The sequence below is a fragment of the Theropithecus gelada genome, chromosome X (assembly GCF_003255815.1).
Source record: "Theropithecus gelada isolate Dixy chromosome X, Tgel_1.0, whole genome shotgun sequence".
Classification (NCBI taxonomy): domain Eukaryota; kingdom Metazoa; phylum Chordata; class Mammalia; order Primates; family Cercopithecidae; genus Theropithecus; species Theropithecus gelada.
In genome coordinates, this window is record NC_037689.1 from 40,425,639 (window position 1) to 40,452,650 (window position 27,012).

The window sequence follows — 27,012 nt, forward strand, 5'->3', positions numbered from 1 at the left end:
GGAAGGCTCCATGTTACAGAACCGCGGCCCATCTGCACTGGCTGCGGAACTGGAGTGCTGAATAAACCTTTGTCATTGTAAGCCACTAACGTTTGGGGTTGTTACAAAAGCATAACACCACCTAAGCGACTTCAACGCTCCCACTAGTTTAAGAGGAGAAGGAGTTTATTAAAGGACACCAGGTAGCTCACAGGATCTCCAAGAAGGCCTCAGTGACTCCAAAGCCAGGAATGATGTCCACATCTCCCTGAGGGACTGCACCAGCGCAGGTGCACACTGCTGCCTCCTCTGAGTACAGATTTAGTAACTCAAAGCAGTGTTGGAGCCCACAATCTTGACCACTGCTGTCTCTGGAAACGGGACACCTCTGCCACTAACCTTGGCAGAAGGTGGCCTTTGGGAGCTCTCCACGTCTTCAGGTTGCCCTCTTCTGGATTGAAGTCGCTGGCAGTGCTTAGTTTACCTGCCTGTGCTCTTGCTATCAAAGAGACTGGAAGAACAAATTTCTTGTTTCTGCTTTGGGGAGTTAGGAGTCAAATGGGAGGAATTACCAAGACATAGGGAGGAGGTTCAGAAGTTAGTGAATGACCATGAAGCATGAAAGACATCCACGACCTGCTGGAGACCTGAGGATGGAGCCGACACCAAGGGATCCCAGCTGAGCAATAGAGCAGCTGGATGCGGTCACTTACCTCCCGGCCCCAGTCATGCATATACCATTGACTCTTCAGTTATTTGAGGAATCCATTCCCAGCTTTGCGTAAGCCAGCTGGAATGGGCTTACTGACACTTGCAATGGAACGAGTCCTAATGCTCTATGTCTAACATGGACGAGCCTTGGCATAGTGGCTAACAGTGGTGCCCTGGCTCAGATGCCTGAAAGTTTTGGTTGTTCTCAGTCCCCAGTAAGTGGGGATGAGGCTGACAGTCATGGAAATGGCCGTTTCTGGTAGAGTAGGTGTGTTAGTCTGTTCTCACGCTGCTAATAAAGACAACCCACAGACTGGGTAATTTATAAAGGAAAGAGGTTTAGTGGACTCACAGTTCCGATGGCTGTGGAGGCCTCACAATCATGGCAGAGGATGAAGGAGGAGCAAAGGGATGTCTTACATGGTGGCAGGCAAGAGAGATATGAGAACCAAGCAAAAGGAGAAGCCAAAACCATCAGATCTCATGAGACTTATTCACTCTCATGAGATCAGCATGGGAAAGACCTGCCCCATGATTCAATTGCCTCCCCTCCGGGTCTCTCCCACGACATGTGGGAATTGTGGGAGCTACAATTCAAGATGAGATTTTGGTTGCAGCACAGCCAAACCATATCAGTAGGGTTGTGGTTTCCTTGTCTCCTGGGGAGCCAGTAGTTCTCATGTACAGCAGGGCGTTTGCTCGCGTGTGGCGCAGTAACCAGGCCAGGTACAGTTATACAGTGGGCAACACATCTGTGGCAGATACTGCTAGTTGCTTATCTAATATCCATTCCTCTTTTCCTCAATAAGAAAAGTAAGAAGAACACACAGTCGTACAGTGCTTGCTGTGTATTAATGACTATTCTAAGCGCTTCACTCCTATTAACTCATTTAATCCTCACGAGAACCCGGTACTATTATAGTTTGCGGGTGAGAAAATCGAGGCACAAAGTAAGTTGGTAACTTGACCAAGTCACACAGTGACATAAAGAAGCAAGGTTCTAAGCCCAGACCATCTGGCTCCATGGGCTGTGCTTAGCCTCTGCACTATAGTGCCTGATTTTGTTTGCTTTGGTGATGTGTCTGGCTAAAACAGCTTCATTTCCTTGAAAGGAGGTAGACCCATTTGGCATCCGCCTTTTGGCCCATAGTTTATCTCTTTCTGCCTGGGATGTGAATGTGGTGCTAGAAGGAGGGCATCACTTTCTGTTGTGATCAGCATTTTGCACCCATGAGTTGACAATTGGGAAGAAGAAAGCTGCATGGCTTGGCTCAGAGAAGGAAGGCGCCTGGGTCCCAGCCAGATTCCCTACTCCAGATTCCTTGTGAAATGAATAATAAAATCCCTCATTTTTAATGCTACTGTTTAGTAGAAGTTTCAGTTACATGAGGAAAAATACAGATCCTACTGATTAAACCTTTCCGTGTTGCTCACCCGTAGCTCTCTCCTGTACCATTGTGACAATGTCTTTAATTTGCCCCCCAGCTACCGAGGGCTTGCCCTGTGTTCCAGTCCCTTGATGGAAGTTGTTCATTATCACATGCCTGCAATATTTCTGGGAACACAGTGTTGGGTAGCGCAGGAGCTTTTTTTAAAAAAGTATATGACATGGTCTCATCTCAAGAAGTTTGAAGAACATGAGTTAACCCAAAGGACTTATTTGTTCCAAGATGTTAATGGAAGATAATGGCTTGATGTGGTTTTCCTAATGTAGGATGTTGTTAGATCTGAATTTGGGTCCGGTCTCCTTTCTCTTAAGAAACTTGACAAAGAGAAGGCTGATGAGGGGTAGGCAGGGTGATATGCAAAAACCTGTCTAGTCGGAAAGAAGGCCTCACATGGTATACCTCTCCAGATCAGCTATCTGTAACCTTCACAATCACCTGCCATCGCTTTCAATGAGATTACATTTCCTAGAGATGGTCACTCCAGAGAGAAATAGATCAGTTTAGAATGCTTTGTCTGCCCCTCTCTTACTTAACTTATCTTGAGATGTGCCTAGTATCTTTCTCTCTCTCTCTCTCTCTCTCTCTTTTTTTTTTTTTCTTTTTTTAATTTGAGGCAGAGTCTCACTCTCTCGCCCAGGCTGGAGTGCAGTGGCATAATCTTGGCTCACTGCAACCTCCACCTCCTGGGTTCAAGCGATTCTCCTGCCTCAGCCTTCCAAGTAGCTGGGATTACAGGCACCCGCCACCACGCCTTGCTAATTTTTGTATTATTAGTAGGGATGGATTTTCACAATGCTGGCCAGGCTGGTCTTGAACTCCTGACATCAGGTGATCTGTCTGCCTTGGCCTCCCAAAATGCTGGGATTACAGGCGTGACCCACCGCGCCCGGCAGAGATGTGCCTAGTTTCTAAAATCACTCCCCTGCGACTAGGTAACTGAACACAAAACAATTTGACTACTACTGCTCACTCCTCTAGAGCTCCATTTAAAAGGCAACACCTGATAGCAGCCAGTGCTAATCGGTGATGGAAATGAAATGGGTTACTCCCTTGACTTCCACAACACTTACTGACTCATTTGTTTCCACATCGATTCAACTGGGCACGCATTAAGACTTGCCTCTAAGCTTTCTGCACAGTCTGAAGGAAAGATTTCAAGTGTGGAGCAGGTGTTAAACTCCAGTCATATTGTGTATTTTTACTAGTGATTTCAAGAATTGGGGATCTTTTGGATACACTTAGGGTAGAGTCCTAAGGCCATCTACAGTAATAAAAGCAAAACCAATTAGTAGGTTGTTTAATTCATTTAGAGGCTATCTGCAGGCTAGCAGTTTTCCTCTGCTAAATCCTGTTAAGATGCAGTGGGTTCTATTTTGTGCAGATGGAGCAGGCTGCCATGACAACTGTCTGTGAATATTATTTCAATATTAGTCATACATTTCCAGCATCTGCCTCTGGGCTCAGTGTTCTTCTAAAGCCTGGATGCACATTTATTCTTAATGGACCTCTCCTGGACGTGTTTACAAAAAGAACAAAAACAAAACACTTTCAACTGGCTGACTTTTTTTTTTCTTTCAGAAGAGAAATTTGAATGAATTCACACAACTGAAAATGGATTGTGAATCTTACTGTCATTTTTTCTTTTAGAAAGGTTATTTTGATGTGAACTTATATTGTGCTGGACTATAGATTTTATTGAATAGATGCACTACACCAGGATTTGGAAAGTTCCCCTGTAGGCATGTAGTCCTTACAGTAAAATTATTATTTTTTTCATCTAACGGTATCAGAAAGAATCTTGTAGTTGCCTGTGGTAGAAGATCCAACCCAAACTGGGCAAAACCAGTTTCAAACGAATCTGGTTTGAAACTTCCAAAGGTAAGATCTGATCCAGAGACTTAGGTTGGAGGGCTCCAGCTCCATTTCCCTGCCTTTCAGTGGGCCCTTCCCCATGTATCACTTTCACCCCCTGTACTGGCTCTTCTCATGGTGACAGCCTTGCTCAGAGCACCACACTAGGGGGAGATGAGTGAGTCTGTCCCAGCACTCTCTCCAGGTACCCCAAGATTCACTCATAATACCTTTCTTTAGCTATGTGCCCACCCCAAACACTCCTTTTTGTCAGGAGAAGAGGATATGCCATCTGAGGCCTGAATTATGTGCTTGTCCCTGAAAAGTTGCTGTTGCTGGGGAGTGGGTTCGGGTAATTGGCGTAAGTCAGCCAGGGTCCACACTTAGAGTTGGGGGCTGCGCCAGTCCCATGCAAATCACATGGCTAAAAACAGGGAGCTGGGGTGATTTCAAAAAGGAAAATTGTGCTTCTATCACAAGGAAGTTAGGGGACTATTTGCTAGCCACATGGTTAGGGAACAGAATGCTGGCCCAATGATAATAATAATAGCTAACATTTATTAAATACTATGAGCCAGGCACCAAGCTGCTTTACAGTTGTATTGGTTAGAGAATGTGTTTGGCTGCCTGAAATAAGGTAAACGGAACAGCAGGGGCTTAACACAGAGCGCTTGGTTTTTGCCCCACATGATACGAAGCCAGGAGATACACAGTGTCACATTGTCATCCAAGTCTCAAGCTTGCCCCGCCCTCCTGCATCATGGTTTTGCTATTCTCTGTGTGAGGCTTTCCTCCTAGTGTGCACAGGATGGCTGCCCCTCCTCCAGGCATTGTGTCCTGGTTCCAGGCAGAATGGGGGAAGGACAAAAGAGAAGAGGCTTGTGCCAGCTGAGTCTTTTCTTTTTTATCGGGAAAATAGCTTTTCTGGAAGCCTCAACCTGTAGATTTCTGCTTATATCTCAACAGCTAGAACTGTGTCACATGACTACCCATAGTTGCAAGGGAACCTGGCAAATCAAGTTGTGTTGGCTGAACACTGCCACCTAGAACAAAACTGGGGTTTTATTAGTAAGGAAGAGAGGGAGAATGGACAGTAATGATCAGTGGCTGCTACGATGTGTATTAACCCATTCATTCGTTACGTCAACCCGGTGTGGTTGGTGCTATCCCTAGCCTCGTTTTATAGTTGAAGCAATAGGCACAGAGAGGTTATGTAATTTGCCCAAGCTCACACAGAGCTGTTAAGTGATTGAGCTAGAACTTGAACCCAAGCAAGCTGACTCTAGAATCTTATTCTATTATGTTCCTAGACACATCCTGACCCACTGGCCAGACCACATTTCTTCTCTAGGATGTATATCCACTTGGGAAATGCAGGCCTCTCCTAGAAATGGTAGCTAATACTTGTTTAACACTTTATAGTTTACAAAGAGATTGTCGCTTAAATTATTCTCTTTAAATATTCTTTTTTTTTTTTTTTTTGAGACAGAGTCTCACTCTGTTGCCCAGAATGGAGTGCAGTGGCACGATCTCAGCTCACTGCAACCTCCACCTCCCAGGTTCAAGCGATTCTCATGCCTCAGCCTCCAGAGTAGCTGGGACTATAGGCGCACACCACCATGCCTGGCTAATTTTTGTATTTTTAGTAGAGACGGGGCTTTACTGTGTTGTCCAGACTGGTCTCAAACTCCTGGCCTCAAGTGATCCACCTGCCTTGGCCTTTCGAAGAACGGGGATTACAGGTGTGAGCTACAGCGCCCGGCCTATTCTCATTTTTAAAATGAGGAAACTGAGGTCTAGAAGAGTTATGTAAGTTGCCTAAGGTCCTCAGGTTGAAAGTGGCAGAGCTGATATTTCCTCAAAATTATAAAAACTTACTCCTGTTTCCCTTCCTTAATCTTCCTATTCTTCTCTGCACACAGGAGTTCATTTCTAGTTTTTTTTTTTTTTTTTTTTTTGAGACGGAATCTTGCTCTGTCGCCCAGGCTGGAGTGCAGTGGCCGGATCTCAGCTCACTGCAAGCTCCGCCTCCCGGGTTCACGCCATTCTCCTGCCTCAGCCTCCCGAGTAGCTGGGACTACAGGCGTCCGCCACATCGCCCGGCTAGTTTTTTGTTATTTTTTAGTAGAGATGGGGTTTCACCATGTTAGCCAGGATGGTCTCGATCTCCTGACCTCGTGATCCACCCGTCTCGGCCTCCCAAAGTGCTGGGATTACAGGCTTGAGCCACCGCGCCCGGCCCATTTCTAGTTTTTTAAAATGACAGTATTTCACTCTTGGCCCTATATTAACTTCATAACCTTCTCAGAAAACCAATCCAGAGAAATATTGGCTCTCTCGCCTACTTGTTTTCACATAGGCCACCAGCAGGAATGTGGCACATCAGTGGGAACTGTGACAGAAGTAAGTAACAAAGGAGGCCTGGAAAGGGAGGTGGTTTTTCTCTCACATCATATAAAATCCAGAGCTTCTGGCAGAAACTGAAAGTGTTAATTACAAATAGCTCTTATTGACCTGCTAAAGAGTTATTAAACATATAGACATTGCTTGTCATTAGTTACATCAGATTAATTTGTTGCTTTTCTTTAAAACTATTTCATAAATTGAACTTGTCACCGAGTAAGAATTGACAGCCCACTTCACTGGGATAAATTAGAGAAGTTTCACTATATTACTGACACGTCAGTTTGCTTATGATTATTATTTCTCTCGTTCTTTCCCAAGTCTTTGAAATCTTTAGCTTTTGGCATTGCTGTAGTTACATATCACAACATTCTTTTGTTTTGGCCTTACTACTGAGTAAACCATAAATATTGCAAGATCATTGTAGAATTAATACATTTTAGGGAGACGTGAGAGTTCAGTCAAATATATTTAAGAAATACATTGGTTCAGTTCAGAAAGGCAGGACAACTCAAAGCAAGGGGGAGAAGGGGGAGTGGCTTCTGGGTTATAGGTAGATTGAAAAATGTTCTAGTTGACAATTGGTTGAGTTTATCCAAAGACCTGGGATCACTAGAAAGGAGATGTCTGGGTTAAGGGACTGTGGAGACCAAAGTTCTTATTGTGTAGATAGATGAAGCCTTCAGGTAGCAGGCTTCAGAGAGGACAGATTGTAAATGTTTCTTATCCGACCTAAGGTCTGTGCTCATATTAACACTGGAGAGGTATAATGAGGCATGTTGGATCCCTGCTTCTCGTCATGGCCTGAACCAGTCTTTCAGGTGCCCTGGCCTAGGAAGAAGTCCATTCCAATGGTTGGGCGGGGGGGCGGGGGGGATGGGAGGTTAAATTTTTTCTTTTGGTTTACACTCCAAAAGCTATGAATGAGGCCAGGTGTGGTGGCTCACGCCTGTAATTCCAGTGCTTTGGGAGCCCAAGAATTTGAGACCAGCCTGGGCAAGATGGTGAAACCCCATCTCTATAAAAAATAAAAAAATTAGCCGAGTGTGGTGGCAGGCACCTGTAGTCCCAGCTACTTGGGAGGCTGAGCGAGGAGGATTACTTGAGCCCAGGAGGTGGAGGCTACAGCGAGCTATGATCGTGCCACTGCACTCCAGCCTGAGCGCAATCATAGTTCACTCTCGACAGAGTGAGACCCTGTCTCAAATAAAAATAAATAAAAAGAGTACTATGTTACAGAGCAGTGCCACTCAAAGCGTGCTTCACTGTCACCTGGGAGCTTATTAGAAATGCAGCTTCACAGCCCCACCCCAGACCTACTGAATCAGGCTGGGATTCAGCAGGGATTGGGCCCAGGAATCTGTGTTTGGACAAGATCCCTAGGTGACTTGTAAGTGCATTAAAGTTTGCGAAGTGCTGTTTTAGAGTTTTACGCAAGTGAGTTGTAGGACTGACAGATTGTGCACCTTTTAAATACTGGTGAAAATAAGAGCTTCGGCTTTAGTAAAGTAGACCTGTATTGAATCCTGGATTCTCCTTTGAAAATCTCCCAATCCTAGTCTCCAGTTAGCTACTCCAGGTCACGAGCTCAAGTGTATGCTTGACTCCATCCCCTATCAACACCTTCACCTAGTTAATCCACATTCAACTTTCCACTGTCAGGTCAAAGATGACTTCCTCAGAGAAGCCTTTGCTCAACCTCCCACCTCACTCTCATAAAATGAATACTTGTCCTTTGCAATTTCACACTTATGATTATTTGATTAATGTTTACTTCTCCTACTAGCCTATAAGCTTTAGGAAGGAAGAGACCTTATCAGTTTTGCTAACTGGTATATCCTCAGGGTATAGAACAGTACCTGGCACATAATAGATGCTCAACAAATATTTATTTAATGAATATATGAATGAAACCAAGCCAGGAATAAGTGCACAAAAGAAAATGCTCTGAAAGTTTTTTCCAAAGACTTCTCTATAAACTCTTAATCATCTAAGGCAGTAATAGTGAGGGTTTTGAAAAGAAAGCCCTGGATATTTTTCAGGCCTTGTTTTTTTGTTTTTTGTTTTTTGTTTTGGCCGGGGCCGGAGGTGGGGGCATGGAACAGGGTCTTACTCTGTCGCCCAGGCTGGAGTGCAGTGGCACTATCTCAGCTCACTGCAACCTCTGCCTCCCGGGTTCAAGTGATTTTCCTGCCTCAGCCTCCTAAGTAGCTGGGATTACAGGTGCCCTCCACCATGCCCATCTAATTTTTGTATTTTTAGTAGAGACAGGGTTTCACTATGTTGGCCAGGCTGGTCTCGAACTTCTGACCTCAGGTGATCTACCCGCCTTGGCCTCCCAAAGTGCTGGGATTACAGGCATGAGCCACCGTGCCTGGCCCAGGCCTTGTTTTATCAACATTCCTCCAAGAAACAAACTTTTCTTTGTTTACCATGTTCATGAACACAAAAATGGTTGACAGGGATGCAATGGTGACAAAAAGAAAGCTGGAATCTGCCTTTCAATAAGCAAGAAATAGTCCTCTCATCCAGGTCATGTCATCCACGTTCCATTGGCAGATATTGTCATATCTGCATCCTACATTGTGAGGTCACCAAGGCAACCTATTGATCATTCTAGAATCTACCTCTTGAAGATTCCAAATGAGACTGGGAAACCCTCTTCAATAAGACCTGTGTGATGATAGATTGTGTCCTGAGCCTGCAGGTCAGGCTGAAAGAGTCAACAACCAGCAAAGTGAAGATCTAGGAGGCTGTTCCCCTTGAACCTGTGTGGACCTAATCAAACCTCGACGGAAAGGTAAGAGCACTCAGTGGACCAGGTGAATTGAGGGTGATCTGGGTAGGCATGGGGCAGTGATCAAAAGTTAACCTGTGGCCTCTGACAGTTTAGTTGTTTAGCCCAACTCTTGTGGTCTTTATGTTTTATGTATGAAGTTTGTTATGTTTTAATATATACGTATGAGGTGGAATTGGGTCGCCTCGATGTACTGGAAAAAGTTCTGGTCACTGAATCACAAGACTGTGACTTTGGGGAGGCCACCTAACTTCTCTGGGCAATGGTTTCCTCTCCTATAAAATGAAGATGTCTGAGGGCCTTTCTGGACAAGTCCAAAGGATCAGAGTATCTTACATTTCAGGCTCAGCTGTTAACAGAGCTCTGGGCAGAGAACCTCATGATGGTCTTGCAGAGTGACTCCATTCTCTGCCGAGATCAGTTTTGCCCAATTCCCAGTGCTTTAACATGAGAGGGAGTTGCATCAGTGTGTAGTCTTTGTTTTACTTTTATTCTTGGAATGGCAGATTGTAGCTCCTGCAGAAGGAAAAGAAGAAGAAATAAGGAATTACAAAATTGCTCTACATTGACTCATGCTAGATGTCAATCTGAGATACATGGAAAACGTAAGCACATACAAGATAAAGAAACAGATTGTGGCAATATTTAAAAATATCCTAGCTTTCTAAATTAGAAGCAGTTTTGATAAGCCTATTTGGAATTCATGTGAAACATCCATAACTCTGACAATCTGAACTGTACATGGCAAAGGTAAATTGCTTCTAGGCAGTAATTCTAGGTGTAGGTTTAGAGGGACTATACTCAAATCTCCATTGCTTTATAGATAGCCCTCACTCCTTGGCCTCTTACTTTCCAGATTGCTTCTTTGTTAGTCTCCCTGTTGGCTCCTTCCTCTTTTCATTCTCTTTAATGTCTCTATTCCCCAGTGTTCTGCTTTTGCCTCTATAGCCTTACTCTACAAGCTCTCCCTGGCTATTTTATCTTCTCTAATCACTTCAGCTATTGTCAGCAACCTCATGACCTATTTAATCTGACTCTCCAGTCCTGATTTATTTCCTGAGCTCCAAACCCAGACTTCTACTGCCTATGGGATATTTCAACAGTGAGGTCTCACAAGTACTGAAATTTAGCACACCGCTAACCAAACTCATGATTTTTCTCCACCATAAACTCACTTGTCCCCCTTCATGTCCAACTCTTGTACCCTTTAATACCCTATTGCAATGAATATCATCATCTCCTATACTGTAAATTACAAGAAGGCAGAGACCATGTCTATGTTGTCCACCCCTTGTAACCACAGCACCTAGTATAGTGCCTGGCACATGGTAGACACCCAGTAAATATTGTTGAGTAAATGATGAATCTATTTATTTTTCCAAACTAAAAACCTTGGAATCCCCCTCGATGTCTATTTCCCCCTCACTCTCCATGCCCAGTCTGAGACCTGTGGGGTTTATTATATAAAACACTTTTACATTTGGCTCCTCCTTCCCCTTCATCCCCGCTGCCATGACTTGAATTCAGCCCTTACCATCTATCTCCTGGATTATTGCAGGAGCCTCCTCTTTGGTCTTCCTGTTACCTGCTTTTCCCCATTCATCACCATCTGATCCCCAGAGTGATCTTGCACCTTGAATCTAATCAGCTTACCCTCAGGCTCCCCTTGACTTAAACAGAGTTTGCAATCTGGCAGCTTTAAGAGGAATCCACGCAGTCTGTACGGCGTTTTGAGAAAATGAGAATGACTGTATTTTGTTGATTCTAAGATGTATATATTTTTTTTCACATTTTAGCAGCTCTGATATTGGGATGTGTCTTGAAATGGACAGTGTCATAATTTGATCAGTGGTGTTCTCTCTTATCGGTACATAAAACAGCAGTGCACCCTATAATCAGTGGCTTCATAAATTTGCTGAAACATACTCATGCTAACATTTAAAAATAAGGAGATCATACATACAACTATCTTCAGCTTCTCTTGGAAAATTACATCAGGCAACACTGGGCTGTGATTTCTGGATAGCAGCCGAAGATGGAGCTACCAGTAAGTAGCAGCTACCTCATTTAGACAAAAACTCGCTACAGTGTCTCATGGTTTCCGCCCAGGCTGCTTTAGTCATTTGTATTATCTGCCCTAGCCCATTAAGCATTTGAAAGGACAATCCCTGACTGATAAGTTGAAGTCCAGACTCTTTGCTGTGATTTATAAGAACACACAGGTGGCACCAACTTACCTCCCCCAGGTTAATGCTCCCAACCTTTGCTCTGTACTCCCTCTATCCCCCAATCTCGAATATAATGGGCTCCCATGTTCCCTGGAATGTCTTTCTCCATCTTTTATGCCCTATGAAACATTTTCTGGCGTTCCCAGGTCGAGCTCATTTCTTTCTGGACTCCAGTAGTACATGGGCGTGTCTCTGCAAAAACTGCAGTTACTTTTCCACTAACCTAAAGTACAGTTCTGTGGGGTTTTTTTGTTTTTTGTTTTTTGTTTTTTGAGATGGAGTTTCTCCCTTGTTGCCCAGGCTGGAGTGCAATGGCACAACCTTGGCTCACTGCAACCTCCGCCTCCCGGGTTCAAGGGATTCTCTTGCCTTGGCCTCCCAAGTAGCTGGGATTACAGGCGCCCACCACCACGCCTGGCTAATTTTTTGTATTTTTAGTAGAGATACAGTTTCACTGTTTTGGTCAGGCTGTTCTTGAACTCCTGACCTCAGGTGATCCACCACCTCGGCCTCCCAAAGTGCTGGGATTACAGGCGTGAGCCACCATGCCCGGCCAGTTCTGCGAATTTTAATACATGGATAGATTAGCATAACCACTGTCATCATCAGGATACAGAACCTGCCCTGCCAAAACTCCCTCCTGCTAGCCCTTTGTAGTCACTCCCCTCCCTCACCCATAAACCCCTGGTAACCGCTGATCAGTTCCCTGTCACTATAGTTCTGTCTTTTTGAGAATGCCATATAACTGTCTGTATCCCTTTCGGCCTAGCCTCTTCCACTCTCATAATGCCTTTGAGACCCATCCAGGTTGTGTGTATCAGCTTCATTCATTTTTATTGCTAAGTAGCATTTCATTGTATGGATGTCCCACAGTTTGTGGGACACTCACTGAAGGACATTTAAGCTCTTTTCAGTGTTTGACCATATGAACCTGTATACACGTTTTTGCATGAATAGAAAATTTTATTTCTCTAGAATAACTACCCAGGAATAGGATTGCTGTCATATGGTAAGTATATGTTCAACTTTATAAGAAAGTACCAAACTCTTGTTCAGAGTGGCTGTACCACTTTGCATTCCTGCCAGCAAAGTGTTAGAGTTCGAGTTGCTCCACATTCTAGCCAGCACTGGATATTGTATTAAAAAATTTTTTTTAGCTGGGCACAGTGGCTCATGCTTATAATGCAAATACTTTGGGAGGCTGAGGCAGGCAGATAGCTACAGACCAGTCTGAATAATGTGGCAAAACTCAGTCCCTACAAAAAAATACAAAAATTAGCCGGGCATGGTGGCATGTGCCTGTGATCCCAACTACTTGGGAGGCTGAGGTGGAAGGATAACTTGAGCCCAGAAAGTCAAAGTTGCAGTGAGCTGTGATTGTGTCACTGTGCTCTAGCCTGGTGACAGAGACCCTGTCTCAACCTCCACCCCCCGACCCAAACTTAGCTATATTCATAGACATATAGTGGTATCTCATGGTTTTAATTTTAATTTCTGCTTCCTTGAATCTGGCCTGGAAGAACTGGAGGGAACAAAAGGTAAACTCACTGTCAGTTCAGTGGTACTTCAAACTCTGATCTGTTTCCTTCATCTGCCTTCTGTTATTTACTTTTCAGAGTCCTCATGTTACTTGTTTATTGCTGTGGAACAGATTACCAAAAAATCTAGTGGCTTAAAACAACGCATGTTTATGATCTTACAGTTTCTGTGGGGCAGAAACCCAGGCGTGGCTTACTTGGGCCCTCTACTTCAGCATCTGTCGTGAGCTGCTGCACACAATGTGTTGACTGGGCTGCTGTCATCTGAAGGCTTGACTGGGGAGGGATCCACTTCCAAGTCCATATGGTTGTTGGCAAGAGTCAGTTCCTCGTGGTCTGTTTGACTGAGGGCCTTAGTTCCTTGCTGGCTTTTGGCCAGAGACTTCCCCCAGTCCTTTGCCACATGGGCTTCTCCCACGTGGCAGCTTACTTCATTGAAAGCGCAAAAGCTGTGAAGGCCATAGGGTCTGCTAGCAAGACAGAAAGTCACAGTCTTTTATAACCTAGTCATAGAAGTGACATCCCAATACCATTGCCATGCTCAATTGATTAGAAGCAAGTTTCTGGGTCCAGCCTATGCTGAAGAGGAGGGATGATACAAGGGTGTGAATTGACCAGGAAGAAGGGATCATCAGGGGCAGCTTAGAGTCTGTCTGCCACAGTCCTCAAATAGCTGTTTCATGGATTCTGTCCAGGTTTTATAGCTTTATCCCATGGGAGAGAAAGAGTAGAGTGGATAGAATGTCCTTTTTCCATCTTACCCAGACCAGAACCTTCTGTGAAGCTTTTTGATTTGATTTATGAACATTCAGGGTTAATTTAAGGAATTTATTTAAACTCAAGCCATCAAGGGCCAAACTAGGGTTAGATTAAGCAGTGGTCTGAATTAAAATTCTGATATCTATTAATCTATTTATTGAATCACAACCAAGGAAAGCTCAACTTTTATATCTAAGATGGAGCCTTTTGAAAACTGAACTTCCACACCTTAAAACGTGATGGCTGTTTTAGCCTGTCGTTGTGGCTGCTCACCAGGTGACCCCAATAGAAACATTTGGCAAGCACTGACCTTTATGAATTTCTTCCGTTTGATGGTGATTCATAACCCACTTTTAATTTCTTTTAATGACTTCCTAATGACTTGCCAGATCTGTCCTCTCTTTTCTCCTACTTAATGTGATTTTTCAGTACCCAGAACTCACCCTTGAAAATATGCTTGATCCTTTTTCTATTTAAGTGAAAAATTACTTGGTATTCCTTCTCTTCACAAGGGAGCAAGCTCTTTAAATTAGAGTCCTTTTATTTTATGTATTTATTTATTTTTTTGTGAGACAAGGTCTTGCTCTGTTGCCCAGGCTGGAGTACAGTGGCTCTATCATGGCTTACCGTAGCCTTGATCTTGCAGGCTCAAGTGATCCTCCTGCCTCAGTCTCCCAAGTAGCTGGGACAACAGGCATGTCCCACCACACCCAGCTAATATTTTTTTTCTTTTTTTTTTTAGTAGAGATGAGGTCTTGCTATGTTTCCCAGGCTGGTCTCCAGCTCATCAGCTCAAGCCATCCTCCCTGCTCAGCCTCCCAAAGTGCTGGGATTACAGGTGTGAGCCACTGCCCCCAGCCTTTTTGAACTTTTTTTGATCATGGACCCCTCACAGTAAGTTTGGTGAGAATGGACCAAGCATATTTATTTATTTACAGCTAATACTGCTGAACTCATTTATTGTGTACATGATCAAATATATATGGAAATAGAAAAGTTAACAGGAATAAGAAAATAGATAAACATATGAGTTCTGAGGTTTTGCTTTCTGCTCTCCAGCAGATCTCTGTGCATCTGCCGTGGGGCAGCTACCCCAGTTTTGGAGACTGCTAGGGGTTAGGAAGTGGTGATTGGGTGTGGTTGCTTGCCAGTGGCCTCAACATCAGGAGGCTAGCTCAGAGTCATCAGAGCTGAGAGGCCAGCCCTCTCTGAGCTTCCCCACTTTGGTGCTACAGGGCTTTGAGGTATCAGGAGCCACAAGCAGAAACCTTAAGTACCCACCACCAAATAGATCTGCACATGCCACTGTTTTCTTAATCTCCTCTCCAGTCCAGCTGCTTTGCCTCGATTCTAGCGTACTTCTCGGGGTGTGTCATGATCAATAATGGGAGCTGCCCATTAGAACTACTTTGCCTGGGCAGAAATTGGAACTGTGGCAAGCTCCAGGAAGCTTATGAAATAGGAGAGGCTTGCTTGCAATGCCCTCTCTCTCCCTTGAGAGGTAGTCAGGCTTCTCCATTCCCCTCGTGTTTTCATAGTTTGCTATTGCCATGGACTAACTAAATGTCCTGGGTTGGGATCCCTCAGAAGCAGAGTCTGAGATAAACTTTTGAGAGCAAGTTTATTTGGAAGGCAGGAGCAAAGAAAGTACAGCAGTGGGGAAGTGAGAAAGGAAGGGAAGGCAATCAAGAGAGATTAAGTCCAGCCTGAAGAGGTGGAGAGGGCAGCCGTTTTTTCAGTCTTAACATCAGGGCACCTTTCTCTATGTAATTGCAGCATTATCTTTAGGAAAGAAGTTCATTTTGATTTCTAGTTCCCCTCCTGCGTTTCACACCCTAGTTAAGTACTGTAGAATATGCATAGCTATGAGAACCCCCTCTTCCCACCTCTTTTCCTCTGGCAGATGCCTGATCAGTCATCAGGTCTCCACCCATGCATCACTTCTAGGAAGCCTTCCCTCATCCCCCTTTCTGAGATAGCGCTCTTTCTCTGCACCCCTGGAGTGTCTCCTACCTGTTTTATTATTTTGTCATACTGTATTGCTTTCATTTATTCATGTAATAGATACTTATTATGTGCCTGGCACTGTTATAAGTACCTGGTGTGTATATTCCAATATCCAATCATGTATATATTTTGTTCTCTGCCATTTATGTCTCTGTCCCTCAGCAGCGCCTGCCACATAGGAGGTGCTTGCCACATAGGATGGTTTAAAACTGTTAACATCACTCTGCCCGTCATTTTTTCTTTTTTCAGGCTGGAAGAACACATCCCTGGTCAGCTGTAGGAAAGCCAGAGAGCATTTGAGAAGAGGCTGAAGCTTGAATTTTGCAAACACACAAGGTGCTGACTCAGGCAGTAGAGTAAAATGATTATAATAAGCAGGGGTTCTAAAGCCAAAGTGCCCGGGTTCAACTCCCAACTCTGCCCCTCATTTGCTGTTTGATTTTAGGCTATAATTCCTAATGGGTGAAGAGGGATCATAATAGTATATACCTCAGAGGATGGTGTGTGGATTAGATAAGATTAACATATGTAAAATTTAGAAGTGCCTAGAACATGGTCAGTGCTCAATAGATGTTATCATTATTGTGATTTATTCACTTACATCAATGTTGGTTCAAGTAACAATTGGAGGCTGACTGTAAGACCCCTTTGGTGCTCACAGTAACATTTCAGTGTTCTTTCTACAATGGAAAAATACAAAGAAGTTGTTCATTTGAAGCAAATTCTGAGTTTTCAACAAATCGCATAAAGGGCACAGCCAATCCAATTCGTGGTCCAGGGGCTGGCTATTAAAATAACAACCTAAATCATGAGGTTTTTTCCCTGCTTTCCTTTCTTTCTGTGGTTAAACAAATATTTGGTGAGTACCTCTTTTGCATTCAGTAATGACTAGGTTTAAAACTGAGGATGTGGCCAGGCGCAGTGGCTCACGCCTATAATCCCAGCACTTTGGGAGGCCAAGGTGGATCACCTGAGGCCAGGTATTCGAGACCAGCCTGGCCAACATGGTGAAACCCCGTCTCTACTAAAAATACAAAAATTAGCTGGGTGTGGTGGTGTACACCTGTAATCCCAGCTACTCGGGAGGCTGAGGTAGGAGAATCACTTAAGCCCGGGAGGCAGAGGTTGCAGTGAGCCCAGAGTACACTGCTACACAGCCTGGGTGACAGAGTGAGACTCTGTTTCAAAAATAAAACACACACACACACAACTGGGGATGCCAAGAGGAATGAAATAGATCCTTTCCCTTTAGGATTTCACATGTAAAAGGGCAAATTACAGCACACTTTGAGCAGCTCTATAATTGGACGCACACATGACTTTGAGAGCCAGAAGACAGAGTGACTAATTCCCCTTTGGTGATTCAGGAAAGGCTTCACACAGAGGAGGTGACATTGGAACAACTGTATCTAGACATAGCCATAATTTAATGGCTGAGGATTGAATAGGCATTTGGTTGGGAGAGCCAGCTGTATAGCTACATTGTCCACTATTTTTTTGGAGCCTGAGTAATTATGCTATCATTTACAATTTGTGTGGCAGCCTCATCAGGTCCTACTTTCGGCGTCCCCACCATGGAAACCTAAGTGGTTGTATTGCCTCATAATGAGGCCCTCTGGTGAGGTTAATATACTAATAGGAGAACAGAAGCCCAGAACCACCTCGCCAGTTGTTTTTCAAGTGACTCCATCCGATTAAATGGCAAACTAGGTAACCACTTTACTAGTAGATCTCCTGTGGCTCTCATTTGCAGAACGGAATTGAGCTAAAGAGCAGCTTGGGTGGGGTTATGAAATGTTTATGGCTGGAGTCCTGTAAATTTTAGCTGGCAAAGCCTAAGACCAGTAAGCTTGAAAACATGTATGCTGTGTCACCAGCTAGGAAGAGTTTGCCAGGGAAACTGCTGGCGGCGCAGCCGCGGTCAGCATGAGACTCTGGGAACAAGACCACTGCTAGATTGCCTCAAACATAGCAGAACTGTGGCTGCTGGCATCCATTACTGCCATGGGCACTTTGAATTTTCAAGTATGTTTTTCTCCTCCCCCAAACTCAGCAACATTACAGGCCAACTTTCCTTTCCCTTTCTGCTGATGAAGGGAGGTAATTCTCCCTTCACAGGTAGGTTCTCCAACAAGGAGCTATTGAACAGCTGGTGGAGTACAAATGTCTTATGACCCAGTGGCTGCTCCCTTAAACCCACACCTTTCTAGAACCAAGGAAGAATGTTTCATTTTTTCACTTCTCTTAATTGTACCAGGTTACTGTAACGTTTTCTAAAAACTATCCTCAGTTTACCTAAAGAATGCTTTTCTGCTCTTATATACTGAAATTCTCTTTTCTATTTTGTACTGATGGCAGATTATTTATGCAAACAATAGCCTGGTCCTGCCCATGCAGAGCCTGGTCCCTTTGGAAGCAGTCACGTGGCCGCTGACTTTGCAGCCCATTACTTGAGTGCATCTCCAGGCCAGGAACAGAGCAGGGTTGGGGCAGAGAGCTGCACTCACCGCCAGCGCACTGTCTCCCAGATTCTTGCTCTGGGCTTGCCTTCCAGGCTGAAAGGCAAAGCAGCCTGGCCCTGTTCTAGTTATTTCTTTGTGTATGAGTGTGTATATATGTTTGTTTATTTAAGAAAGAGCTCTCTCTGCAGAGTAGTGTGTGTGTGTGTGTGTGTGTGTGTGTGTGTGTGTGTATGTGTGGGGTGCTTCAGAGAGAGCTGAAATTGTACCTCTTTTCTTTCAGACCACTGCATTTCCCCAGAGAGAAGTTTTTTTCTTGTCTTCATTTTCTTTGAAACACCTGGGGTGAGGAAAAACCTCTACATTGGCCAAGCAGAAGAAACAGGTAATATGTTTGTTTATTCTTAGGCATTTGGGGCAAGCAGGAGTCTACATCATAAACATATATTGTGTGGCAATGGAACAGGGAATGTGTACTCCTTGGAGTATATCTTACTGCTTTGCAATTTCTCGGAATGATTGTTCTCAAAAATGCTGGTTTTACATCAGTTGCCATCAATTGAAGAAGATGTACAGATGACTTGGCAATCTGAAGGATTGTGGCCTATTTCAAATGAACTTGATATTTGGAAAATCTCCTTGGTCACTTGGGTTGAGAGCTAGAAAATGAGGGAAGGGATCCTTTGAGAAACCCTTCTAGGTCCCCTCAGGGAGTATTCTCCAAACTCCACTGCACACCTTCATATTTAGAAATCTTCCTTTAGTTCTCTTGGCTTCTTGTCATCTTAGAGGTTTCTAGCTATCTGTAAGAATGGAAACAGAATTCCTTACAGTGTTCAAAATTCTCTTTAGTGATTTAGTTCTTATGCGAACTGATCAGATTGGATCCTGAGAACAAGGCATAGCCTTTTAGTGGGCAGACATTTTTGTTCCTTACTGATTAGACAGAGCGAGTCTTCAGTTCTGCCACTAATCAGCCGTGCCAGGGAGTATGTTATTGAACTTCTGAGTCTCAGTTTTTTCATCTGTAACATGGGGATATGATACTACCTTGAAAGTTTGCTGTGAGAGTGAACTGAAATAATAGAAATATAAAGCACCTGCTATGCTGGGTAAGTAGTAGTCCCTTAATAAATAGTAGTGATTTTAGCTACTATTGTGATTACTGGTATAGCATTCTTTCAGATCTTAGAGCTCTCAAGGGAAAAGAGCCTATCGCTTTGCGACTCTTAAATTATCCCAGAACCTGTAGGTACCCAAAGGGCTTAGTCTTTGGGAGGCCCCAGACAAAGCATTGTGAAGAAAGAGACTTGAACAAACACAGTGGGTCCCCACCCATGCATGGCCCCTCCTAACTCATCAGCTAAAAACAGTTGGTCTTTGTTCAAGCCAGTTTTTTCCCACCACTCAGTCCTCAGTACAAGTCAGTAAGATATGGATTATGATCACTGTTTTCTTATGAGGAAACTGAAGTATAGGGGAATTAATGACTAGCTGAGAATTCAAATTCCTGTTGTCTGACTTCTAAACCCAAGGCTCCACTGGGCCAGCATCAGGCCGTTAGGAACAATAGTTCTTGAGATGCTTTACTTCAAAAGGGCCCCTAGCTAGGCTGTTTGGGAAATAGTGGTCAGCTCTTTCTGAGAGATTCACAATGTATGTTCATATATTAAAGGCTCTGAGAAGTCCTGCATTAAAGAAACCCGTTCAACCCTACATCCCCTGAACTTATCATGTGATGGTGAGACCTTTATTTTGGTCTTAGTCCTGGAATCATAAACCACATACAACTCTTCTTCCACAAACATGCTTTGGAAAACCTGGCACCAGGCCAAGCTGTTACCTGATTACAATCACGTCTGACATACCAGCAGACACTTTCAAACACCTTCTGGTGGTCAGTATAGTTTCCTCCCTTTTCTTATCCTCTCATCTGGCGAGACCCAGGAAGAATCGCCAGCTTGGTCTTACAGACCTCCCCTTACTCATTTAAGATCCCAGACATAAGTAATTGCTGCACTGTTCTACTGGAAAGGTAGCGGTGAAAGGGACCTCTCTGGCGCGGGCTGCCAGGAACTCCTCTGCCTCACCCTATGCCTCTTCGTTATATTTAGGCCACAGACCTCAGGCTATAAAACCTCTGTGGCAATGAATACCAAGCAGAATGCAATAGGGTGAGCCTGATGAGGCATCTGTTCTCCATGCTAGCACAATCTAAGGGGGAAGAATTATACCTGCCTACTTCACTCCCACTGTGGTGGTCAGGGGTGGGGGTGGAGGGTGTTGGTTCCAGTTGAATGACTATGGGTTCCAGGTCTTCAGGGCTAGAACTAAAGCCAGTTTCTTGCTAAAGCCAACATCTCTAGGAAAAGCTGAATTCTAATATGGGAAATACGAAACTGACATCTAGAATGCCAGAGGGGGTCGTGTCAGGGTGACTGAACCAAGGTGTGGGAGTGGGATAGAGATGAGCTTAGAAATCAAATCACCTTAAGAATGAACAAGAACAACTCGGGGAGGCTGGAGGGTGCTTGGTGGCAAAGGTTGGTTTGTCTCCACAGCCTATCTTTTGTTCTTTCCTTGTATTTTCAGCATTGGAAGGAAGTGAAAGATTAGCATGAAAAAAACTGAAAATTATCAGTTCCACCCACTCACCCCCAACATACACACAGTAAAAACCTTTTAGCGGAAGGCTTTCCTTTTGCAAATTATAAGTGAGTGCCAATGATGAATCATTATTTCATGTTTACTCTTTAAAACCATCCTTGGTGTATATTGGAAGGGACAGCAGCACTGGGCAAGTTTCAAGCTGTTTTTTTGCCAAGATCCACCCAGGGGCTTGTGTTATCCACTAGGACATTCTTGGGCCTTTGTGAACCCTGTGGAAGCCCCCCGCCTCTTTGAGCCTGAGAACCCTTTTCACACCTCAGGGAATCACTTCTTCAGACTTCTTTAATGCACTTAAATGCTAACAGAGGGTGGGAAATGGAAGAAGCTTAGATTTTACCAAGTCATGGAAAATCCCCAGTCATTTTTATCAGCTTTACATCAGAGATGTCCTCAAAGGTGCACGCACTGCTTACAAACTCACTTCTCTCTCTCCTGGAAGTCCAGGTGGTGTAGTACATGGGAGGGGTAAGTGGCACCTTGCTTGAACCAGCTCATATTTTGGTGACAATGAAAAAGAACTGACTTTTTTTTATAACCTATTACCTGAGAGAAAAACAGTTAAAAAAATAAATTGGTAATGTTTATTTAATAATGTAAAAATTATAATAGCCAATTTTTTTTCTAATGGATAATCAAAAAATTCTAGAACAATCATCACGTCTTTCCATCATGATTTAAAAACTTTCTTTAAAAATGATGTATGAGTACTACCCCTTGCTGATTTAATAAAATGCTTTTGTATAATTGAATAGCACATACCTGTGCACAAAATGATGCATTAATAATGACTTTTAGCAACTGAATTTTTAAAGGACTCTGGCCTAGAAATATTGATTCCTTTGTTCATTCATTCATTCATTTAGCATTATCCAACATCTGCAATATGGAAGACACCATGTAGGTGCCAGAGATTCAAGGGCTATTTAGGAAGTTGCCCGTGGGGCTAATAGTCTAACAGAAATATACTCAAGTTTGATGCGCTTTAGTTCTTAGTGAATCTTTTATATGAAATTGTGTTTGTTGTGTAATTTTGTTTGTTGTGGATTAACTGAGGGGTGACCGAAAACCAAATGCCTCTGGAGGGACATTGAGACATTGCTTTTTTTTTTCTGGAAAAGGAAAATCGAAATTGAAATATATCAATCAGTCCAATCAGTGTTTAAGGCCTACTAAATGCTCAATTCTTTTTTTTCCCTGTTTTCTTTTTTAAATTAAAAAATATCCTTTTTTTTAAGTCAGGGTTTCACTCTGTCGCCCAGGCTGGAGTGCAGTGGTGTGATCACGGCTCGCTGCAGCTTTGACCTCCCAGGCTCAGGCGATCCTCCCACCTCGGCCTCCTGAGTAGCTGGGACTACAGGTGGGCACCACCACGCCCAGCTGATTTTTTGTATTTTTTGGTAGAGATGGGGTCTCCCTATGATGCCCAGGCTGGTCTCGAACTCCTGGGCTCAAAGGATCCATCTGCCTCAGCCTCCCAAAGTGCTAGGATTATGAGTGAGAGCCACTGCACCCAGCCCCAATTCTTATGTCTTCATAAAAAGGGGTAGAAAAAATAGCATGAGGATGGAGCAAAGCCCAAGGGAGATTTGGATGCTGTTGGAAAATAGTGTTTCTCCAACTGAGATATGGGGATTGCTTGCATCAAAGTTCCTGGCACGGTGCACTTTAAATGCATATTCCAAGGCCCTGGACTTTTGAATCTGAGTATTGTTGGTAAAGCCTGGGAATCTGCATCCCCCCACCCCCAATAAGTCTTGTGAGCACTCAAGTTGGAGAGCACTGATCTAGGTACCTGGAGAATGTCACCAGGACTAGATGAATTCCTAGATGAACAGTGCCCCAATTTCAAAAATGAGAAAAGAGTATATGCTAGAAGCTACAGACTCATTGGCCTGACATGACCTCTGGAAAAATTCAGCTTGAAATAGATGGAGCCAAAGCATTTCTAGGAAAATGTGATCATCACTATGCAACACCATGGGTTTGCTAAAATACCATCTCTATTAGAGATTGTCAAACTTTGCTGTGTATTAGAATCTAGAAAACTGGAAAAAAAAAATCTTGATGCCCAATCCCCCACCCAGTACCAATTACGTCAAATTCTCTGGAGGTGGTACTTGAGCATCAGTATTTTTTAAACCCCAAGAGATTCTGACTTAATGAGGTGCAGGCTGAGTACTGGGAGTTTGAAAAGCTCCCCAGGTGACACTCATGTGCAACAAAGTATGACAACCACAGGTCTATATGACATGGGACAAGTTGTTTAACTTCCTTGCACTTTGTGTGAATACTAGGTAATTTTAAAGGTCTCTTTCACCTTTAAACTTCTATGATTTTGTTATTAAAAATCTTGCCAAATTTATTTCCTTCCTTCCTTCCTTCCTCCTCTGCCCTTCCTTCCTTTTCTCCTCCTCCTTTCCTCTCTCTTCTTTTGCTGGAATAAGCTGGAATGTCAAAGTATCAAAATACATACATATCATCATTTTATTAAAACATTTAGTAAAATTCTCCAGGATGTCTCACAGATAAATGAGAGTTATGATAGGTGAGTTTACCAGCTAACTGAACAAATGTACTCAGCTAGTCTGAAGGTGATGGATCTCTGGTGAACCTGGAGGATGGTTTGGAGTGGAATGCCGCGGGGCTCATCCTGCCCTTGGATCTGACCTTGTTAATGTTCTTTAGTCATGACGTAGATAAGGAAGACACGAAAGAAATGCTTATCAAATTTGGAAACAGAGCCAAGCACAGTGGCTCATGCCTGTAATCCCAGCACTTTGGGAGGCTGAGGTGGGCACATTGCTTGAGGCCAGGAGTTTGAGACCAACTTGGGCAACATGGTGAGACCCCGTGTCTACAAAAAAGTGCAAAATTAGCTGGGCATGGTGGTGCATGCCTGTAGTTCCAGCTGCTCAGGAGGCTGAGGTAGGAGAATCACTTGAGGCTGGGAGGTGGAGGCTGCAGTGAGTCATGGTTGCATCACCCAGCCTGGGTGACAGAGCAGGATCTTGTCTCAAAAAATAAATAAAAATTTCGAAATAACCCAAAGTTTAGGAAGGCTAATTAATTCAATACATAAAATAATCAGGTTCACCTCTGGTCAGAAAATCTGTTTATTAAGCTTATTGTTATGTTCAAAACATTGCCATAGTTCAAATATTTTGCTTATTTTAGTTTTCCCTTTCTTTAGTCGAGTTGAAATTTTGAAGCTTTTGGTGTAGTACTAATGGAAAGATAGCTATGTCAGTTGTTCGCTGACTTTGTTCCTGTCAAGACATGCAGAAAGGGCTGGGCAAGATGGCTCACACCTGTGATCCCAGCACTTTGGGAGGACCAGGTCAGAGGATCACTTGAGCCCAGGAGTTTGAGACCGGCCTCGGCAACATAGGGAGACCCTGTCTCTACAAAAAAATAAAATTAGCCGGGTGTCACGGCACATGCTTGGGAAGTTAAGGCTGCAGTGAGCCGTGATTGTGCCACTACACTCCATCCTGGGTGACAGAGTGAGACCCTGTCTGGAAAAAAAAAAAAAAAAAAAAAAAAAAGAATGCAAATATATTAGATCAGGTTGGTTTGGAGCATCACAAAATAAAGGAGACATCACCCTAAAAAGTGACGTGACAGAATAATATGGAAAGGAATTTTGTTGAAAACTCCCATCAAGTGATTATGGGAGTCAGGAAGCTCCTGAGAAGGACTACAGAACACGAGGTTAGACTCCAGACGGGCCTCAGCAGTGCCCAGAGAGCTTGTTTAAAAGGACATTCTTGGCCGAGCATGGTGGCTCATGCCTATAATCCCAGCACTTTGGGAGGCCGAGGCAGGTGGATCACCTGAGATCAGGAGTTTGAGACCATCCTGGCCAACACAGCAAAACCCCATCTCTACTAAAAATACAAAAATTAGCCAGGTGTGGTGGCACATGCCTATAATCCCAGCTACTAGTGAGGCTGAGGCAGGAGGATCACCTGAGCCTGGGAGGTCGAGGCTGTAGTGAGCCGTGATCACACCACTGTACTCCAGTCTGAGTGACAGAGCGAGACTCCATCTCAAATAATAAATAAAAGGGCACTCTCACAGATTACGATTCCTCAATTTGGGGGGAGGTTTCGAGTCTCCCTTTTCTTTTTTTTTTTTGAGATGGAGTCTTGCTCTGTCGCCCAGGCTGGAGTGCAGTGGCGCCATCTCGGCTCACTGCAACCTCCACCTCCTGGGTTCAAGCGATTCTCCTGCCTCAGCCTCCCGAGTAGCTGGGATTACAGGCATGCACCACCATGCCCGACTAATTTTGGTATTTTTAGTAGAGACAGAGTTTCACTATATTGGCCAGGCTAGTCTCAAACGCTTGACCTCGTAATCCGCCTGCCTCAGCCTCCCAAAGTGCTGGGATTACGGGCATGAGCCACCACGACCGGCTGTCTCCTTTTTTTTTTTAAATAAAACAAATGTTCCCAACTTATTCCGAGAAATACTGTCAAAGAACTCACTTTGAATTTCAGCATAGCTGTTTAAATATGTTGTTTTTGTCTCATAGTCAACTTCCAATTTGTGTTTTTAAAAGCCTAGATAGGTTGAATTACTTTGAGCTGAAAACCAAAACAGTTAATTATGTCAGCTCCTCCACATCCCATTCCCCACATTTAAATTAGAAAATCGTACACTGTCGTATTTCAATTTTTCTTTTCATTTTGAATGCTCTATTTTATACAGAGCTGGATGTGACCTAGACATGGAGAAACTCATTTATGTCTAGCAGAGAAGCAGCCTATAGCTGCTCTGTAGCTGCTGCTGTGTTTTGGAAAATAAGCCAGGATTAGATTATGTCTGATCACTTTCCACATCACATGATGAACAGCGATTCAGAAGAAGCATAAAATGAATCCTGCTGAGCAGCCCCTCAGCTACCATGTGGTTAACTGGCGGTTTCCTTCCCTCCCTCCTGTGTGTTCCTCATTAGGATCTATGACTGAAGAGGATCGGCTAAGAGTGGTTCCTCGCAGCTTAAAGGGAGGGACTTTTCACACTCTGTCTTAAAATCAGAAGTTGAATTCATGAACACATATGATTTAGATAGAAGTCATGGGATGCAGCAGTTCTTCAACGAAAACCAGGAAATCTGAGACATGTGAGTACTTGGAATGTGCCTGTGGTTATGAATGAAAAGGGGAAAATGAACTGGCCTCACCCTCTCCCCCTTTCTCATTTACTCCCACGATGCTCAAGCTGCCCTGTGTGATTTGCACAAGGCATCATTAGAGGAGCATAGGAAACTACATTTAGGAAGATGTAGCTTTGAATTTATGAAGTACCATAAAGTATTGTCTTAGAGATATTTTATGATTGATTTAATTTCAGTCGATAATGTACCAATATAAAACCTCAATTTAAAACTCAGTGTCAGGGAACAAGAAAGACAGTGTAATTTATGTGTGTTTCTTCAATACTTTTATAAATAGCTATATCCCTACTTTTGTGACATTTAGTAGCATCATTGAATTTTTATTGGATTTTATAACTCAATGATCACATTATTTCTATATCTATTCAACACAGAACTTCATGAGATTTGCCTCATGTTTTAAAAATATTCTAGGAGAATTGGGAGAATGCTAGATCATCTGTTTCCAAAAAAAGGTGTATTGTTTCTAAATAGATGGCATGCCTTTCTCTACCCCCGTAGAATTAGAAGCTTAAATCACTTTGTTTATTTTGTACTGAGGTTCTTTCTCATGGCTATTGGCATCTAGTTGAAACAAACTTGAGCGTTTAGGGATAGAGTTTCCAACAAGCAAATTAAAATAAAAACAAGTAAATAAGCTGGGACAATCAGTATGAGTAATTTGCTCTTAAACTCCACTTCTTTGATGTCTAGGTTATAGGTAATTTCTCCAACTTCTATCCCACATCTTGCCTTTGGAAGTTTATTCAGGTTTAAGATGGAGAGTTTAGGATGCAGAGTGCGCTATACTAATTAGCGTGGGATGTTTTCCTTTGGGAATCAAATGTTATTCTCCTACCCAGCTGACTTGTGCTGATGATGTAGGAAACTCATCTCTGAAAGTAGGAAGGGACATAGGAGGTGTACTAACTCTTTCAAATCTTTAAGGATGTCATGAAATAACTCTTTCAAAAGCTCCATGTGAACTCTACTACTATAGTAGA

The 27,012-nt window shown here is 43.5% G+C and overlaps 1 protein-coding gene across 3 annotated transcripts in view; it reads left to right on the plus strand.

Moving 5' to 3' along the window:
- Positions 1-9,010: 9,010 nt before the first annotated feature.
- Positions 9,011-27,012, plus strand: part of PPEF1 (protein phosphatase with EF-hand domain 1) — a 135,845-nt gene continuing 117,843 nt past the window's right edge. For 2 of the 3 annotated variants that reach the window (XM_025372597.1, XM_025372598.1), the window contains exon 1: positions 25,341-25,975. In XM_025372597.1, coding sequence (XP_025228382.1) covers positions 25,930-25,975 — 46 coding nt within the window. In that variant the 5' untranslated portion in view covers positions 25,341-25,929. Of the gene's footprint in view, positions 9,193-15,970; positions 16,058-18,463; positions 18,566-25,340; positions 25,976-27,012 lie in introns of those variants that run through there. The other variant, XM_025372596.1, reaches the window with a different exon arrangement.